The 18,376-nt window shown below is 40.2% G+C and overlaps 2 protein-coding genes across 11 annotated transcripts in view; both read left to right on the forward strand.

Annotated features, from left to right (window-relative positions):
* PHLDB2 (pleckstrin homology like domain family B member 2) overlaps positions 1–4,014 on the forward strand; it is a 70,291-nt gene extending 66,277 nt beyond the window's left edge. For all 8 annotated transcript variants that reach the window (XM_051640251.1, XM_051640102.1, XM_051640167.1 and 5 more), the window contains 2 exons: positions 1,264–1,349; positions 2,101–4,014. In XM_051640251.1, coding sequence (XP_051496211.1) covers positions 1,264–1,349; positions 2,101–2,241 — 227 coding nt within the window. In that variant the 3' untranslated portion in view covers positions 2,242–4,014. The remainder of the gene's footprint in view (positions 1–1,263; positions 1,350–2,100) is intronic.
* Positions 4,015–6,183: 2,169 nt separating this feature from the next.
* Positions 6,184–16,584, forward strand: ABHD10 (abhydrolase domain containing 10, depalmitoylase). 3 transcript variants are annotated; one of them, XR_007890345.1, is made up of 6 exons: positions 6,184–6,342; positions 10,135–10,318; positions 11,156–11,267; positions 12,130–12,267; positions 13,342–13,815; positions 16,106–16,584. XR_007890345.1 is itself a non-coding variant. In XM_051627546.1 (5 exons), the coding sequence occupies exons 1-5, from the start codon at positions 6,234–6,236 to the stop codon at positions 13,681–13,683; spliced, it is 885 nt and encodes a 294-aa protein (XP_051483506.1). In that variant the 5' UTR covers positions 6,184–6,233; the 3' UTR covers positions 13,684–16,123. The 3 variants fall into 3 exon arrangements, 1 of the variants encoding a protein (XP_051483506.1); XR_007890344.1 differs by having other exon boundaries at positions 15,158–16,123; XM_051627546.1 differs by having other exon boundaries at positions 13,342–16,123.
* The last annotated feature ends 1,792 nt before the right edge of the window (positions 16,585–18,376 follow it).

Below are 18,376 nucleotides of genomic sequence, written 5' to 3' on the forward strand. Positions count from 1 at the left end.
ACAATGTCATAAGCTGACACCTCATTACTTTTACCTGTCCCTTGGGGGCTGACAGGAAGATTCCCAGTGCTACATCATTTGGTCTCTGGGATTTCTTTTTTGTATCACATGAAGTTTTGGAAACTGCCTGCAGCTGCTGATGGGATGTAAGCTGTATGTTTTGAGTGTTCAAAATGAGAGCAGAATTTCTCATGGGACTCATAAAGATGTTCTGCATGAATGCTCACTGTTAAGGTGATAATAACTTGGGGTCAGAAGGTATTATAATATTTCCCTAATATAAAATTATTGGGAGTGGAAGGAAGTTTGCCCTTCAGTGTCACATGCAGTTGTGATGCATCTTAACACCCTCTGGGATTATTTAACAATTTCTCTTCCATTCCAGGAAAATGGAGGGTACTGTAGATGCATATCTGTCCTGTTTTTTATTTTTATTGTGAAGCATCATAGTGTGACCACTAAGTTCACAGTCCATATGCTCCTTGCCCTAGAGGTTCTCTAATGCTGAGACAGAAGGCAATATCAGATGTCTAAAATAGTTTAGAACTGAACCCCTGCAAGTGTCTGCTTCTTTCCATTGCCTTTAAAGGGAGATTAAGTCAGCTGTGTCTCCATTGTAGATGTCAAAACTTAAGTGAGAAGACTCCCAATCTTTATTTCAGAAACACAGTACCACTGCATAACAACCTACTCCTTGTTTGTAGTGTCCCTGGAGTAACTATCCATTCAGGCATTCTTACTTTGGGTGCTCTGAAGCAAATGGGAAGGTCCCTTTCACAACAGGGGCAAACTGCATCTAATTAATTTGGCTTTCACCTTGGGTGTCAGAGTAGGAGAGTATAAGCAGGTAGTTGTGATGTTGCAGCTGGTGCCCGGGCACTTTTAACCTCCTGTAAACCTTTCCATGTGTCAGAGCTCATGGAAACTTGCCAACAAGCTGCTAACCTCGTATTTGAGTAATAAATATTACCTTGAGACTGAAGGAGATTATTATAAACAGGAAGATTTTTTTTTTTTTTAGTAAGTACAAATTATGTTTTAATGTAAAGCTTTTGCTATCAAATTGTATTTCAAATTTGCTTATCATTCCAGCTTTTCTTTGAAGGCAAACTGTAGATCTTAGCCTGTGACCTATGTGACATCTGGCTGGTTTTCATGGAATTGGAAGATTGGATGTATCTCAGAGACAGGTGTCCTTCTGTTAGCTTCTTGAAGTACTGTTCACTTCAGTTCTCAAAAATCATTCTCTTTTTTCCATTTTAGACAAACACGAAACTAAATTAAAAGGTGTAATATATTTTCAAGCTATTGAAGAAGTCTATTATGATCATCTAAAGAATGCATATAAGGTAAACTTTGTTACTGTTGTTTTGAGTATCATATGGCAGGACCCAAAGTATAGTAGCTGCTGTAAAGTCAAAGGGAGAGCTGGCATTATTAGAAAAACAAACAAAAAAACACAGAGTGGAGGAAAAGGAAGTTCAAACCAGATCCATTATTACTGCTGTGTTGTTTCATTGGTTTTTTTTAATACTGACAAAATCAGAGAAAAGAGTGTCTACTTGCCAAGTGCTGGTCCCACATGGGATTTTCTGTGAGAAATTCCTTAGTCCAGTGGTGAGACCACTGACATCAGTGACTCTGGCAAATCAAGGGATGTCTGAATGCATCTGTCACAGGGTGGGAGTTAACTGGTGCTGGCAGCTCATGGCAATTCCTGCCACTCATCTGTAATTTACGTAAGCTGTGAACAAGCTGAATATATCTTTGGGACGTGGATTTGTGAAAACCAACGTTGTAGCGACCATTGGACATAGGGGGGAGTTAGTTGTTTGGGCAAAAAACAACATTTGGAGCCCAGTACTACTGTGTAATAGTCTAGTGGAAACAGGTAGTAAAAAAGTGTTTATGCTGATGCAAACACTTTAAACACATCTCTGCTTCCCGTGCTGATACATAGGATGCAGTGCTACAGCATTCTGCACTTCATCTTTCTCCTTAACCCTATCGTAAAAATTCCTGTAAGTAATTTTACTTCTGGTCCAAATAAATGGCTTTACTGCCATTTTTTGTTATCCTTCTTTCTGATTTATTTTCTAGAGTCCCAACCCATTGCTCACTTTCAGCGTTAAGACACATGACCGGATATACTATATGGTTGCTCCTTCCCCAGAAGCCATGAGGATATGGATGGATGTCATTGTCACAGGCGCAGAAGGCTACACCCACTTCATGTTATAATAAAAGGGGGCAACAGGGCATACTGCAATAACATAACATATGAAGTTAGCCATATGTAGGGGAATCTGAAAAGCCACTGAATACTCTCAAATGTCCTCCTTATGATGTGCACCCAAAACCTCAGAATGAGATGGTTTTACAAATGCATTGAAAAGGGGGCGGGGGTTGTTACTTGTTTTAGTTGATCTTTACAGGAATGAAAGAGCTAAAGCTGTTGAAAGAATCACAGTGCTCCAAAATGGATAACTGGGCAATTTAAATTACAATATCTTGATTCAGTAATTTTCTACAGATTCTCTTATATGGAGAATGTCTTCAAAAAATCATGCCAAACAGTTTACAAATGTGTATGTTCTTATCAGTAAGCAAAAACTCTAGTTATGGAACAAACAAGTGTAATAAGCATATATTTTAATATGCAGCATTTGGCATTTATAGATGATTAGGTGACTTTTAAAAACTTTTAGTCAAGTATTTTATAAACAAAAAAGCAACCCTAAGGTACACACAGTTCTTGCCTTAGTAGTTAATTATTACAGCCGAGCCAAAGAGTTATACAATTCCCTTACCATGTCTTCATATTGTTAGTTGTACTTAGCTTTCTGTAAGGGGACTGTACCAAAACTCTTCATGACTTTTAATGTAATTAAATTGTTACAATATTCTGTGTGTTCAGATGCTCAGTGATACCCACTGTATGTTTCAACAACAACAAAAAAAAGACAGCAGTGGCTTTATAAAGATGTGTTTTGCCACAAGAATATGAAATGGAAACACCTGTATTAATTTCTGCATAAGGATAAAGTTTTTTTAGTCTTCCCTTTTGAATAGAATGAACTGATTCTAGACCCTACAGCAATCTTCTTTTTGTTTCTTTTATCTAATAAGGTCCCAGCATGGTTCTAATCTGACTCTGCCAAGTGGATGCTCTTCTGAAACCTCTCAAATGTTGGACCCCTTGAAGCCAGTATAAAAATCTCTACCTAAACAAATTCTTTGGAGCCAAGTTTTCAGACCCCAAGGTTTTTTTTTAAATACATACCTGCACAGAATAATGCTGTCAAATAGAATAAAAAGAGAGAGGCAAGTTCCAAGAGTTTACACTAAGCAGTTTTCAAATAAAAAACCCTGAACATTGTAAATTGATTCCTAAAACAACAAAAATATTGAAGATGCAGTGATTTCTCATTTTAAAGTCCTTGAGCGCTATTGCAAAAAGATAAATTATTTAATTGAACCAAACTTCAAGAAAGTCTCTTACAATATGACTGTAAAGAGGCTCTATTTCAGTAATCAAAACTTATGTGCTATGTCATTTGTGTAATAGAAGAAAGCACATTAGCCTTTTTTTCTTGATGGAAAGTTAATGGCTTTTGATGGGACAAATATAAACCAAAAGCAGAATAGAAGTATGATGGCAGAATATTTTTATTATACTTTTAAAACCCTGTATCTGTAATGAACAGGTTGAACTTTTTGTGATATATACAGGTGATATCTTTGCTCTAGCATGACAAACACCAGTTTCAACTTGAACCATGAAAGAAGGGACTATTATCACAAACTAATTGTTATGAACTGTGGAAATCACAGCTTGTAATCTAATGATTTGAAACACTATCAGAAATAAATTGCTTTGGTTTATATAATTATTATTTTTCCCTGATGTATCTTGATTTTACTCCTAAGTATGGTTATAAAGGTTTTCTAATAATGATTTTTTGTATCCTGCATGATGCAATGAAGGCATTTCAATAAACATTTTTAAAAATATGCTTGTTTTAAATATTCTCTTTTTGCTTCATCTTGGGACACCTGTGCGTGTCTTTTAAATAGTTGTATACAGTTGTGCAAGCTATTTTTTATTTCTTAGTGATGTTTAATCTAACCATTGCATATGTTTCCCCATAAAAGAGCTACGGAAAACAGCATTTCAGATGGCAATGAAATTAGGAGCACATCCTGTTTAGTGTGTGTACATAATTGAATACGTTTTTCATTTTTTATGACTCTGCTTGGAAAATTCATCACCAGCCTTGGATATAGACTTTTTTTTTTTTCTTTTTTTTAACTGCAAAACAAAAATTGGTGAAGTTTAGGGGTATCCCAGTTTTCCCAATATTTAACTCCAGACATGACTTGAATTACTGGAAGCATTAGCTCATTGTAGAAGCCCATGGGGTTTTGTGTTGGGGGTTTTTTCACTGAATTTGCTATCATCACCACAAAGTGTGGTGGGTTTTGTAGTGGTGGACATCAAAACAATGCAATCAAACCACGGTGGTAGTCACCATATTTTATGATCAGTCTGCAAGCCCTACAAGGTGACCACCATACACGTAAAGTACCCACTCAGGCAATTAAAAATTCATAGAATCATAAAATCATAGAATGGATTGGGCTGGAAGGGACCTTAAAGGCTATCTAGTTCCACCCAGCACTCCCCCTGCCTGCCCCAGCATGGTCAGGGACACCTCGCACTAAACCAGGTTGCTCAAAGCCCTGTCCAACCTGGCCTTGAAGGCTTCCCAGGAGGGATCATCCACAACTTCCTTGGGCAACCTGCGACAGTGTCTTACCACCTCCCTGAAGGATCTCAGGCAATTACAAATAACATAGTCTGTGTCTCAAAAACCGCACCCCCTGCATCCCTTCACCTACAGCTGCTAAGAGGGACTGGCCCGGCACTTGTCTGGGAAAAACTCTTACTTTTGCAAGCACTGACCTCCCTTAGCATTTTCTTCCTTTCAGGGTGGCTGCCATGGCCTGAATTTAAAAGGTGCAGTGCATAAAGACCTTGTTTTATTTACCATGCCCGCACAAATAAGGAAGTGGTATGAGATGGTTTAAATGTCCTGCAGGCTAAGAAAGCAGCTGCCACTGGAGAGGTGATGGAAAGGATGATGGGTTCTGAAATGGCCGTCTGTAAGGGCTGGGTAATTACATACATCACTGTATTTATATTTATATAAAAATACATATTTCTTAATGCGAGAAACGTTTGTCACGCCAACGAATAGGCCCAAACAGATCCTTCAACAAAGCACAGTTTATTTACACTCTTGCAAGAATGGGTGACCTCAACAAGTAGGCACACCTGATAGTAAGGTGAGTAACTGTTTATATTCCCTATTCCCGACACAAAGTTTGCTCCCGTTTCCCCACTGGCTGGGTAGTCCAGGGTTTACAGCCTATCCGACACTTCTGATTATCCTATAAGCTTCCCACCCCTGTTTACACATCGCATTCTAGGAGTTTACTTTTTACCTTTTAAGGTTTAATTCTGACCTTTTTTGCCCCCTCGTCTGTCTTCCCAGAATGATTTATACATGTAAATGATTTATACATTCTGGTGCCATCCTGTCCCGGGGAGTAACACAGGAGTGACTTTGTTCTGACTTCATCACGGCCTTCGCCATGTGCAGGTATCTCAGCTCCCCCAGACGGAGCCCAATTAAGTCCCTCAGTTTCCTGGACCACAAATCACCTCAGTGTCCTTGGAATGCCCAGGTATCCCCCTTCTCCAGTCACCATAAAGTCTCTTTTCACTCGGGCAGAAACAAACTATTATCTTCCTAACGCCAGGGTGCGAAAACAACGCTGCATTCCTAACACCAAGATGCGGAAGCAACACTGTATTTCATTTCCGACGCGAACAGCATACCCCCGCACACACAGGCAACCTGAGGCACGGAGGTCTCCAATGCGGGTCGTACCCGCCTTGCCTGGTACACACACGCCTTCCAGGCGGGTCCCGTCTCCAGAACGCACACGCACCTAAGGGAAACGCTAAGTGTTTTTTACTGACAAAAACCTTCTTTTCTACTTCCCGGAGCAGCACCCGGCACCACCCGCACCGCGCCAGCCCCCGGACGGGACGCCCGCCCCCCGCCTCCATCACGCCGCGGCGCCTGCGCCCGCCTCCTGCTCCCGCCATGCGCAGTGCGGGGCCGCCGCGCTGCCGGCCGTGCGGGACGTGCGGGGCTGGGGCCATGGCGGCGGCCGGCGCGCTGCGGGGCGTGGTGCGGGGCTGCGGCCGCCGCCGGCCCTGCGCCCTCCCGCTGCTGCTGCCGCCGCTGAGGGCGGCCCTGGGGCTCCCGGGTAAGGGAAGGGCCCCGGGGCACCTCTGCTTGGCCCTCGGGTGCCGCCGCTCCGCCGCCGGCCCGGGAGCCCGGGGGAGGGCAGGGGAGCCGTGCCGGGTGTATGTACCGCGTGTGGTGGCTGCGGGGAGGTGCGTTTGCTCCTGGCAGAGCGCGGGGCAGGCGGCAGGAAGAGGCACATTTCCCAGCCCCCCCGACTCCCGTTCAGCGCCCTGTCTTGTTCAGGGCCGGCCGGGGCGCGTACCCTGTGGCGGGGATAGGGGAGTTCAGCTTTTTTCAGTGATGACCAGTGATAGGACAAGGAGTAACGGATACAAATTGGAGGACAGGAGGTTTAAGGTGAATATCAGATTATTATTTTTTTTTACTGTAAGAGTGACAGAGCAGTGGAACAGGCTGCCCAGGGAGGTTGTGGAGTCTCCTTCGCTGGAGACATTGAAAACCCGCCTGGACACGTTCCTGTGTGATGTACTCTAGGTGACCCTGCTCTGGCAGGGGGGTGGGACTAGATGATCTTTCGAGGTCCCTTCCAACCCCTAGGATTCTATGATTCTATGATCAGCTCGCTTTTCCGAGGGACGGGGTGTCTGACGGGCTTTTCCTGCCCCGCAGAGCCTAAGGGGAGTGTTGCGGTGTGTGCGCGGAGGGGAGAGCAGGCACTGCAAAGCCCTGCGTGTCTGGAGGTCAGCTAGCTGGTTTCCCACCTTGCTGCTTCTTTCTGAGGAGCTGGCAATAGGAGGGGTTGGGCCAGTTGGCTTTCTGGGATGTGAAGCATGCCTGCATGTGTGGCTTCATCAGGCGCCTGAACAGCTTTACTGGCATCCGCGTTGGAGTGAGATGGTCCTCTGCCCAAACACGTAGTGCCCCTTCTTGCCAGTCCGGACTCGGTGCTTCTCTGACGTGTTCAGTTCATCCATTGCCTTAACTTTGACAGACAGCTGTTCTTGTTGATGAGGTAATTCATCTGAGGTTGCTCAATGTACAAATGAGTAAAATGTATATGCCACTAAGGGTGGCATGTCCTATCTGCTTAAAAACCTGAATACAGTGGAGTTTCTTTCTCTTTCCTTCCCACCGAGTACCACCTTGCACCCCGCAGAGGTGCTTCCCTGCTCTTATCGAGGTCTTTCACTGAAAAGAGGAGGAGAAATTTCTGCGAAGCTGTTCAGTTATTGATGTTTTTGACTGTCCAAAGGGAAGTGAATCTTGCTTTTGGATTGGCTGGGAAGGTTGCTTTAGGATTTTGCATTATTCAGGTTAGGGTTGCTGCTGGTGAGCTTACAGTAGCTCATTAAATGTGGAATACTGGTTTGTGAAATCGCTTAGGTAACAGCTGTGTCTTGCAGCTGCAGCTGAAAGCTTACCCAAGTGTCAGAATGGTTTGAGGGCTCCTCCAGGGTGCTGCATGATGTAAAACCAATAGCTTCAGAGGGGGTTATCCAGGCTTAAGGAGGGAAAAAAATACTCCTAATTCTTCTTCTGACAGGTTTAGCACCTCTTGTATCTCCTCTGTTACTGGCAGGTAACAGTAGTGACTGGCTTACTGATAGAGGCACACACAAACCAAAAGCTGTAGCATGGATGCATCTGAATAGATAGACCTTTACTGTGGCATTTAGTCTCCTTTATAATAATTGATGCATCAATAGGATAAATAACTGTCCCATCTTTTCAGTGAAGATTTAATGGTTTTAATCTCTAGTTCAAATGGAATTATTTCCATGTACTGAATGCTAGCCTCATCCTTCTTCATCTATGCATCCACATCTACTTCTGCATGTGCAAGTTTAAAAACAAACAAACTCCCCAAAATCTCTTGGACGTAATCTCTCTGGTAGTAAGAAAACAGAACTCAAAGCTGTGGAACATTTAAGTGTTAATTAAATCTATGTGATGTGATACTTAAATGTATGTGGTGTGATACTTGCATGGCCCTTTTTTGGAGGATTTATCCAGTCATACCACTAGGAAGCCCTGATGTATTTGGTGGTGTATAGTTTTGTACCCCACTGTTGATTTGCAGTGTGAAAGAACCAGTCATCTTCTAATCTAAGGATTAAGAATGTCAACATCTTAAAAGTCTCAACCAAGCTTTCAGTTTAACAGATTATCTTGCTGAGTGGAATAATAGAGCAGATTAAGTCTTGCTAACACCTCTCAACTAGTTGCCCTCACAGAAGAGGTACAATTGATTGCTAAACGCTGAATACTGTGGCAGCTGTTGGGATTCAGCATAGTTATTAGCTAGCATTTCCTTTGTTAATATTTTTTCATTGTTTAAGACCAATTCAGGGGTTTTTTGATGGTTAGTAATGTGAATAACAGAGTCCAACCTACTGTTTGCTTTCCAAATGTATCTGGCTTGTTATCTTGAACTAAAAAACAAATAATTTCAAGTTTAAGCCAGTAGGAAAATTTTCTCTCATGTGATGTGTTGCAGATTACTTTGGCAGAAGTTGCACTAAATGATCTTCCATTTTTAAAGCCTTTGCAAAATACTAAGGCTGGCTGAGAGTGATTTCATTCTGGATAAACAGAGAACAGTTTGAATACTGGAATGATGTAACCTCTCCAGCAAGAATACACCAAACCATTTAATGGGATATCTGTGCCTCTTTTGGAGATGCACGAGAAAATCATAGCTCTGCAGGGGTCACCTCTGTCTTCTTATGGGATGTCTTTAATGTCTTGCTCTTTTTACAGAAAATAGCTTTGGTTTTTTTTTTTTGTTTTTACTTTCTGTGCTTTGTATCTGAGAAAAAGACTGATGTTGAGATAGTGTAAAAATGAACCTATTTTTTCAGTGTTCCTGGCAGTAATCTTTCATTTAAGCAGAAATAGCTGTTGATGATATTATGAAAAAAAGCTAGATGTTGTTTATTTAGTTTGGTTTTAAACAATGCTAATGTTGTTTTATTTTCATCATATTTTAAAAGTTACAATATTTTTTTTGCCAGTTCCCACTTTTTAACTCGCTGTTGTACACCTCCTTTATAGATTTTCTGGATCTGGGGGTTTGACACAGATGACGTTTTGACCAGTTTTACTTTTGCATTAAAAAATTGCCACCTTACATACTTTTAACGTTACTATTGCACACAGTACTTTAGTCCCAAAATTATTATATTTTTTTTTAATTTAATCTGGAAAAATAAAAAAGTTACACTAAGCTGATGAGAAAATATTATTTCATGTGAAATGAGTAAATTCTTCCAGATATAAAACATGAGGACAGATGAAGTATGGGAAATCATAGCAGTTGTCTTCAGTCAACCACTTCCTGAGTGAATTTGCATTGTTGGCTTTTGATGATTTGAGAATGAATTACAGAATCATAGAATCCTAGGGGTTGGAAGGGACCTTGAAAGATCACTCAGTCCAATCCCCCTGCCAGAGCAGGGTCACTTACAGCACATCAGACAGGAACGTGTCCAGGCGGGTTTTGAATGTCTCCAGTGAAGGAGACTCCACAACCTCTCTGGGCAGCCTGTCCCAGGGCTCTGTCACTCTCACAGTAAAGAAGATTTTTCTGATGTTTACATGGAATCTCCTATGCTCCAGTTTGCACCTATTGCCCCTTGTCCTATCACTAGACATCAATTACAATCAGCCTTCCCTGCCAGGCTGATCAATACTAGTAGTCATTGAGAAGTATAGGAGATACTTCTTTCCTTTCTCTTGAGCTAGAGTATCTGTTTTCACATTATACGCCTATATTTCCTGAATCCTAATTTTATAAATTAGTAGTATTTCTGCCAACATAAGGATTGTACTAAATAACTCTTTTTATTAGTTTGCAGGCTGAAATCATCGATCAGCTTTCTTACTCGACCAGATCGGCCAAAACTTGCTTATCATAAGCTAAAAGGCAGGAATCCAGGGGTTATTTTCCTTCCAGGCTTTAATTCAAATATGAATGGTCAGAAGGCAATTGCCCTTGAAGATTTCTGCAACTCTCTAGGTCATGCCTTCGTCAGGTATATTAACAGGGTTGTTCTTGAGAAAATAAGTGTCATGGGTTGGGGGAGGGGATTTTGCCAAAAAGATGTAAACTTCGGTGTTTGGTTTAGAAATGCTTGCTGTATTGTACACAAGCTAAGAAGTGTCTTTCTTCCATTTCAAATGTAGGCTTTCTGTCTACATGAAGAGAAACTGAGGTAAATCAGGAGAATGTATTCTGAAAATAATTCAGAAAATTCTCTGATAATTTTCTGTAGTCTATACTATGTGTTTTATTAAGGCTACAGGCACAAAAATGAAAAAGGAAGGAAAGAGAACATTAAAAATTTAAGGTTTAGCACTTGGAGTTCTAATTTCTGTAAATTATCACTATAAGAGGGCTTCTTGACTCCCAAAGCATTTGAAGATGTCCAGTGCCTTCTGTGGGTTTAAAGGAACAGGCACGTACTTCGTGATACTGTCCTTTGATAGATTAGGTTAAGTGCTGAGTATCAGAAGTCTTTGTATTTGGGAACAGTGTTTGAAAGAGAGTTTGTGCATTTTAAATATATCTTTGAAATTGAAGCATATTGAGTTTGGGTTGTAAGGGAAATTGTTTGTCAGGGGCATATCCTGTTAAATTTGGGTATTTTTGCATCAAATGGCAAGAAACTGCTGCATCACTTAATTGTATCTGTTGTATTTAAAATTCTTTTCTTGTGATTTTTGATGCTAGTGATATGCAGGACCAAGTAAGGAAATATCCAATGTGGTATCTTGTCCCCTTCTTAGTTTGATTCATTGGTGTTGTTTATTTAGCTTCTGTTTTGCTGTAGACAGTACCATGAGTTTCATTTTGATGGTTACTTTTTCAGATTTGATTTTACAGGATGTGGAAGTTCAGATGGTAACCTTGAGGAGTGTACAATTGGGAAGTGGAGAAAAGATGTTCTGTGTATACTGGATGAACTTACAGATGGACCACAGGTTATATTTTATTTTTAAATATGGTATGGTTATATAGTAGGTAGAAGATTAATAAAAAATATGCCATAATAGCTCTGGTCAACAGTAGCTTCCATTTAACAGCTTACACCTGCTTGCTTTCAAGTGAATAATGTAAGAAGTCCTATTCATAGAACTTCGTCTGCAAGCAGGTAGATCACAGAATCCAGGAAAGGTGGTTTGGCAGGACCTTCTGGAGGTTGTTTATTAAAGCCTCCTTCTCAGAGCAGTGGTGTTGTCCCCTGGAGTCTGAGAAAGCCCCATGGTGGAGGTTCCACCTTAATTAAAGGATTTGCGGGAATGTTACAAGTTAATATATGCTCTATATGATAAAATAGTTTTAAAAAAATCAGCAGAAGCAGCATTTGACTTTTTCAATTACTTTAGAAATTACTGTAAAAAACTTGAAATCTCCTGCAACCTGGAAATGCCTAGTATTGTGTTTAAAACAATTTGTGTTACGATTTGCTTTTGTTGACCTGCTTTCGCTGCACTGAACCTTTATCATGTGCATTTATTTTAAGAAGGAAACATGTACTCATGTAATACTGAATTATTTCAATTTTCATTTTGTTTACAGTGTTTCAGTCTCAGCAACAACCAGCCATGACAAAAACAAACAAACAAACAAACAAAAAAACCCAAACCACCAGAGGTGGTACTTACCCTGTGGTGCTTACTCAGGCAAAATTTCTACTGGAAGTGACAGCAGTTCTGCCTGGGTAAGGACAGCAGGATTATGCCCAAGGATTAAGTAGTTGAAATGAAAACTGATGCTTTGTATAAGAAAAAATCATAATTAGCTGTTTCCTATAATATAATATCTTACTTTTTCTCTTTTAAGATTCTGGTGGGCTCCAGCTTAGGTGGATGGCTGATGATTCATGCTGCAATAGCACGACCAGATAAAGTAGCTGCTCTAGTTGGAGTAGCTGTAGCAGCAGACCATCTCATAACAACTTTTAAGAAGCTTCCAATTGAGGTAAATGCTGATTATTTGCTTTTGTGGCATCTAAAAAATTCTATGAAGCATTTAAGAAATTCTGTTGTTCAAACGGTAGTTTTCCTGCAAATCTTCTGGTAATTCTTTTGTGTTGGTGGTGGAGGTAAGCCAAAAATTTACATTGATCCAAAAGTCTGCAAAATACTGTACTCCTAGTATGGAGCTCATTTGAGCACTACCTAGAATGTGTTTATATTATTACTGTGGCATATAGGACATGAAGTCAGATCCCTGCAGTTCAGCAGTCCTTTAGATTTCGGTGTTGAAATTTGCATTAATTATAGTTGGATACTTGTGCTTTCGAGGAAGTAGCTGCAAAGCAATTGAGATGACATTGGATGACATGAATCTGACACAGGCTGTATGTATAGAAGGGCAATTCTTCAGACCAGCATGCTTGTGAAGACTTTAAGATTTAGGTGGTGGGAAGTCTCTTTCTGAATTGCTTCCTGGATTATGATGGTGTCCAGTCTTCAGGAAAACGGGGTGTTACAATGTGACAAATGTGGCAACAAATAGCTCATACTTCAGAATAAAATATTCTCCTGATTTTTTTTTTTTATTTTTTTTTTTTGTAAGGCACTGTGTAGTGCCAATATTGCTACTTAACACTAAGGTAAGATTCTGGAAATAGAGTGTTTAGACACAGCTACTGTGGCAAAGACTGAAAAGGTTGATCACTGGAGAATTTCCTAGGATCCTCCTTGTTTGCAGCTCAGTGAACTGATTGAAACCCCAGAGACTTCCTGTTTATTGTGGCTGTACCTCTTTTTTTTCTGACAGATTCTAGCTGAGAAGATTTTTTGTTTTGAGAATCCTACCTGGGTTAATTTGCAGGAGAGATGTGCAGAGTAGCTTTTGTGACATAGCGGGGGTTTTGTCTTCTCAGATGCTGGAAGGTGAACAGGAATATACCTTGTTTGCTAATAAAAATGGACAAAGTGAAATTTTATGCTTGGGGAAGCTGCGCTGCATTTAGAACAGAAATAGGCTGAGGCACTCTAAAGAACTCGTAACATCTGTCTTGTCTGTTCTTTGCTCTCTTTTTTACAGGCCCAAAAAGAAATAGAAGAAAAAGGTGAATGGAAGTTTCCAACAAAGCATAATGAGGAAGGGTATTACTCCTTGACATACAACTTTATAAGAGAAGCAGAAAATCACTGTGTGCTAAATAGTCCTATTCCTATAACATGTCCCATCCGACTCATTCACGGCATGAAGGATGATGATGTCCCTTGGCAGATCTCTATGCAAGTTGCTGATCGTGTTTTGAGCAAAGACGTGGATGTTATTCTCCGCAAAAGTGGCCAACATCGCATGAGTGAGAAGGAGGATACAAAACTTCTTGTGAACACTGTTGATGATTTAATTGACAAGCTGGCAACACTAGCATAAGCTGCAGAGTAGCCTGTGTGCATGAGCTCTACACCTTGAGTAGCAGAAACCCAGTTCTTAACAAGATGATGCCAGGCCTGTGACTGTCACTGTAGGAGCTGAGATGTTTCCTGACCTCTGTTTCAAAGACAGGTATTTTATTAACACTGAATTTGCACAGACAGTCCAAAATGTGTAGGAGTGCTGCTGTTTTGTTCAGAATCTCTCCTTCAGCACTTAAACCTTTTTCACAAGCTTCCTGTACTTTTGTACTGAAACACTGATTCATTTTTGTTACTGTTGGCCTGTACCGTAGAACTTTAAATTTCCATGGCTCTGGTTACCTTTTCCATGCTGTCATTTTGCTGTAATATTCTTACGTCTGAAACCGGGCGCAAGTTACTAAACTGAAGTTACTATTATTAGAAATAGTGAGTAACAATAAAGCATAAGAAACAGAGTTCAGATAAATTATTATATTGTTCTGAAGTACTGTTGAAAAGTGAAAGGCACACCCTGGTGGTGTGCTTGGGGTCCTGCAATAAGAAATAAATGAAGAATGCAAAGCCTCGAAGTGCAGGTGGAACACTCTTACCTGTGCTAATCAGCAGGGTTTTCTGTCCTCTTCTCCAGGCTGTCTTTTTGTAAGAGTTTGTTAGTGGGCCTACTGTTAAGGAAAAAATATATTACCGTGGTATAAACTGAAACTGGATTAATACAGTTACCTTTTTATAGTAACCTCTTTAAAAGTAGGGAGTACACGACCATAGGGCATCACTGCCTCTGTTCTATGACTTGAGAACTGTAGATTATTAGGAATAGTGTCTTCCAGGGTTAGGAATTCGAGGTGCACAATTGCAAGCCGGAAAACCTGTAACTGACACTTGATAGCTGGGTAATTCTTGTAACGTAAATCATTAGAATGTAATGGGAAATTGATTTAATTGTAAATGTAACTATTACCTGTTTTTTGTCCAAAAATTTGGTGCCATTAATACTCCTGAATTAGGTGACAGGCTGAAATTAGTTCAGGCCAGTCTTAACATGAAACATCAATCTGAAGTATATAGTTGTTTCTGGCATAATAGCCTCACTGTTGCTACCTTGAAAGACTAAAGCTCCTGAGGGGAAGGTATGTCTAGAGAGCTTGTATTTTTCAGTGTTAGCATTGTCAGCAAAAGTGCATTGTCAGTAGAAGTTAAGTCATAGAGCTTTGCTGAGGGTAGTGGTTTTTAATTTTAAAAAACCAACCACCCAACAAAAAACAAACTGCTAAAACAGAAAACCAAAATCAACAACAAAACAAAAACACTCTAAATGGCCCATGAGTTCCTGTGAAATACAGTTTAATTTAGGTTTCAATATGGAAAAAAAAACAGGAAGCTGTGATGTAAAAAATTTGAATTCTGTTACAAGAGTAAAAAAAAAAATGGCTGTAGTTTAGATGCTGTGAAGGACCAGACCTTTCCTCACCCAGACTTAATATGCCCTTTAGGTCAGCAGTCATAACTGACTTAAAGATGGCTGCTCCAAGAGGCACTTTACACCCTCTGCTGTCTGCCTGCCTCCTCTGCCATAAAACAGCCATGAGGGCGGTAGCTAGCTGCTAGAGAGGAGCCCTGGCTGGAAGACCGCAGCAATGTTGCAAACAGCGTGCCTGCCTGGTGACAGCAGTGGTGGGAAAAAGTCCCTGGCGGATTGGCTGAGAAGCCCCAGAAACAAGAGACTGGCCGACTGGGAACAAAGCAACAGAAGAGACTGCTTGCTTGCTGCGCGCTTTTTGGATGGACACTGAAGCTGCTGCTACTTGCCTTTTGGGGGTTGACCTGCTCCTTGAGGGTCCCTGCCTGAGGTCCCTGTTCCTGTTTACCTGCTTGCCTGCTGTCCTGGCTCCCAGCTAGTCCCGGCTCATCCCTGCTCCCTGGAGCCCCTGCTCCCTGGAGCCCCCGTTCCCTGCAGTCCCAGCTCGCAGCTCACCCGCAGTCCCTGTTTGCCTGTGGTCCTTGCCTGCCTGCGGTCCTGCCTGCTGCTGACCACCTGTGGGGAGGCTTCTTCCCGCCACCCGTGGGTTCTAAGACCGGGTTGCAGGGGAAGACATCTGCACCTAATATATAAATACCTAGACGATCTCAGGAATAAAGTAAGGGATTGCATTTTGGTATAATTTCTCTCCCTCAGGTGTTCCTGCTTCACTTATCTCCACACAAACCGCGACCCTATATGGGTCAGGCATCGGGCATATCCCTCCTTCCTCTTCCCCTCTTAGATAATAATAGTTAATCTGGGTGTGTAAATGATAAAGTGTATCTATATATAAGTATTAGGGCATATATAAGTGTTTGGTATTTGGTGTTTTAAAGACATTTTAAAGATCCTATGTCTTTTGATTAACCTCTTTGAGCTGCCTGCCCCAAGTTGTTTTATTTTTCACCTCAATAAACAGTGTGCTCATGAATTCTAACTGGGAGTCGGCTGCTGTTATTAGAAGCATTAGTGAGCATTGGACAAGAGTCTCACCCAAGACGACAGTGTGGAAGCTCACTGCTCCTCTGTGAGAGGTGAGTGCTGGGTGCTGACCTCTCGGCAGGTCCCGGTAAGTTAAAATCACTCCAAAAAGGAAACATGATAGGTCACAGATTGGGACAGCCTCATTTTCTTGTTCTGTCGTTCTTTTATTCGTGCATTTGCTCATTTTCTCATTTTTTTATTCATTCACTTGCTCATTTTCTCATTCGGTTTCTTTACTTGTTGATTTGCTCATTTTCCTGTTCTGTCATTCTTTTATTTTTTGCCTCATTTTCTCGTTATATCGTTCTTTTATTCATTCTTTTGCTCATTTACTCGTCATTCTCATATTCATTAGTGTGCTCGTTTTCTTGTTCTGTCATTCTTTTAGTCATTCATTTGCTCATTTTCTCGTTCTGTTGTTCTTTTATTCATTTATTTGCTCTTTTTCTTGTTCTGCCATTCCTTTATTCGTTCATTTGCTTATTTTCTTGTTCTGTCGTTCTTTTATTCGTTCTTTCCCTCATTTTCTTGGTCTGTCATTCTTTTATTCATTCTTTCCCTCATTTTCTCATTCTGTCATTCTTTTATTCGTTCATTTGCTCATTTCCTCATTGTCATTCCTTTATTCATTCTTTCCCTCATTTTCTTGTTCTGTCATTCTTTTATTCGTTCTTTGTCTCATTTTTAGGTTCTGTCATTCTTTTATTTGTTCTTTCCCTCATTTTCTCGTTCTGTTGTTTCTTTATTCGTTCATTTGCTCATTTTATCGTTCTGTCGTTCTTTTTTCCGTCTTTGTCTCATTTTCTCGTTCTGTCCTTTTATTTGTTCTTTCCCTGATTTCTTGTTCTGTCATTCCTTTATTCGTTCCTTTGCTCATTTTCTCATTCTGTCATTTTTTTATTCGTTCTTTCCCTCATTTTCTCATTGTTGTTCCATTATTCATTCTTTCACTCATTTTCTCATTCTGTCATTCTTTTATTCTTTCATTTGCTCATTTTCTCATTCTGTCATTTTTTATTCGTTCATTTGCTCATTTTCTTGTTCTCTTGTTCTTTTATTCGTTCATTTGCTCATTTTCATGTTCTGTCATTCCTTTATTCGTTCTTTCCCTTGTTTTCTCGTTCTGTTGTTCCATTATTCGTTCATTTGCTCATTTTCTCGTTCTGTCATTCTTTTTTTGTCTTTGTCTCGTTTTGTCATTTTGGCATTCTTTTATTCTTTCTTTTGCTGATTTTTAGGTTCTGTCATTCTTTTATTCGTTCTTTCCCTCATTTTCTTGTTCTGTCATTCCTTTTTTCGTTCTTTCCCTCTTTTTCTCGTTCTGTCATTCTTTTATTCATTCATTTGCCTAATTTTCTCATTCTGTCATTCTTTTATTTTTTCATTTGCTCATTTTCTCCTGTCGTTTTTTTCCCCGTCTTTCATTTTCTCATTCTGTCATTCTTTTATTCCTTCATTTGCTCCTTTTCTCATTCCGTCATTCTTTTATTCTTTCTTTGCCTCATTTTCTCGTTCTGTCATTTTTTTATTCATTTTTTTCACTCATTTTCTCATTTTGTCGTTCCTTTATTCGTTCTTTCCCTCATTTTCTCATTCTGTCATTCCTTTATTCGTGGTTTCCCTAATTTTCTCGTTCTGTCGTTCTTTTGTTCATTCATTTGCTCATTTTTGCTTTCTGTCATTCTTTTATTTGTTCTTTGCCTCATTTTCTCTTTCTGTCATTCCTTTATTTGTTCATTTGCTCATTTTCTCATTCCTTTATTCGTTCTTTCCCTCATTTTTTGTTCTGTTGTTCTTTTATTTGTTCATTTGCTCATTTTCTCCTTCTGTCGTTCTTTTATTCGTTCTTTCCCTCATTTTCTCATTCTGTCATTCCTTTATTTGTGCATTTGCTCATTTTCTCATTCTGTCATTCTTGGCCTGTACCATAGAACTTTAAATTCCCATGGTTCTGGATACCTTTTCCACGTTGTCCTTTTGCTGTAACATTCTTATGTCTGAAACCATCTGTGCAAGGTAAAATGCAACTTAAGTGGTTGCTAAAGTTACTGTTACTAGAAATAGTGAATAACATGAAGCATAATGAACAGATTTCACATAAATTAATATATTGTTCTGAAGTACTTGAAAAGTGAAAGGCACACCCTGAGGGTGTGCTTGGGCTACTACAACAAGGAAGAAGTAAAGGAAGAATGCAGGGCCTCAA

The sequence above is a fragment of the Apus apus genome, chromosome 1 (genome assembly GCF_020740795.1).
Source record: "Apus apus isolate bApuApu2 chromosome 1, bApuApu2.pri.cur, whole genome shotgun sequence".
NCBI lineage: Eukaryota > Metazoa > Chordata > Aves > Apodiformes > Apodidae > Apus > Apus apus.

What these genes read in the sequence shown, in the direction of transcription:
- ABHD10 (XM_051627546.1), top strand. Translation starts at nt 6,234, where the DNA reads ATGGCGGCGGCCGGCGCGCTGCGGGGCGTGGTGCGGGGCTGCGGCCGC. An exon ending in GGCGGCCCTGGGGCTCCCGG is followed by an intron (nt 6,343 to 10,134) that starts GTAAGGGAAGGG and finishes TCTTTTTATTAG; the next exon opens with TTTGCAGGCTGAAATCATCG. An exon ending in TTAAGAAGCTTCCAATTGAG is followed by an intron (nt 12,268 to 13,341) that starts GTAAATGCTGAT and finishes TCTTTTTTACAG; the next exon opens with GCCCAAAAAGAAATAGAAGA.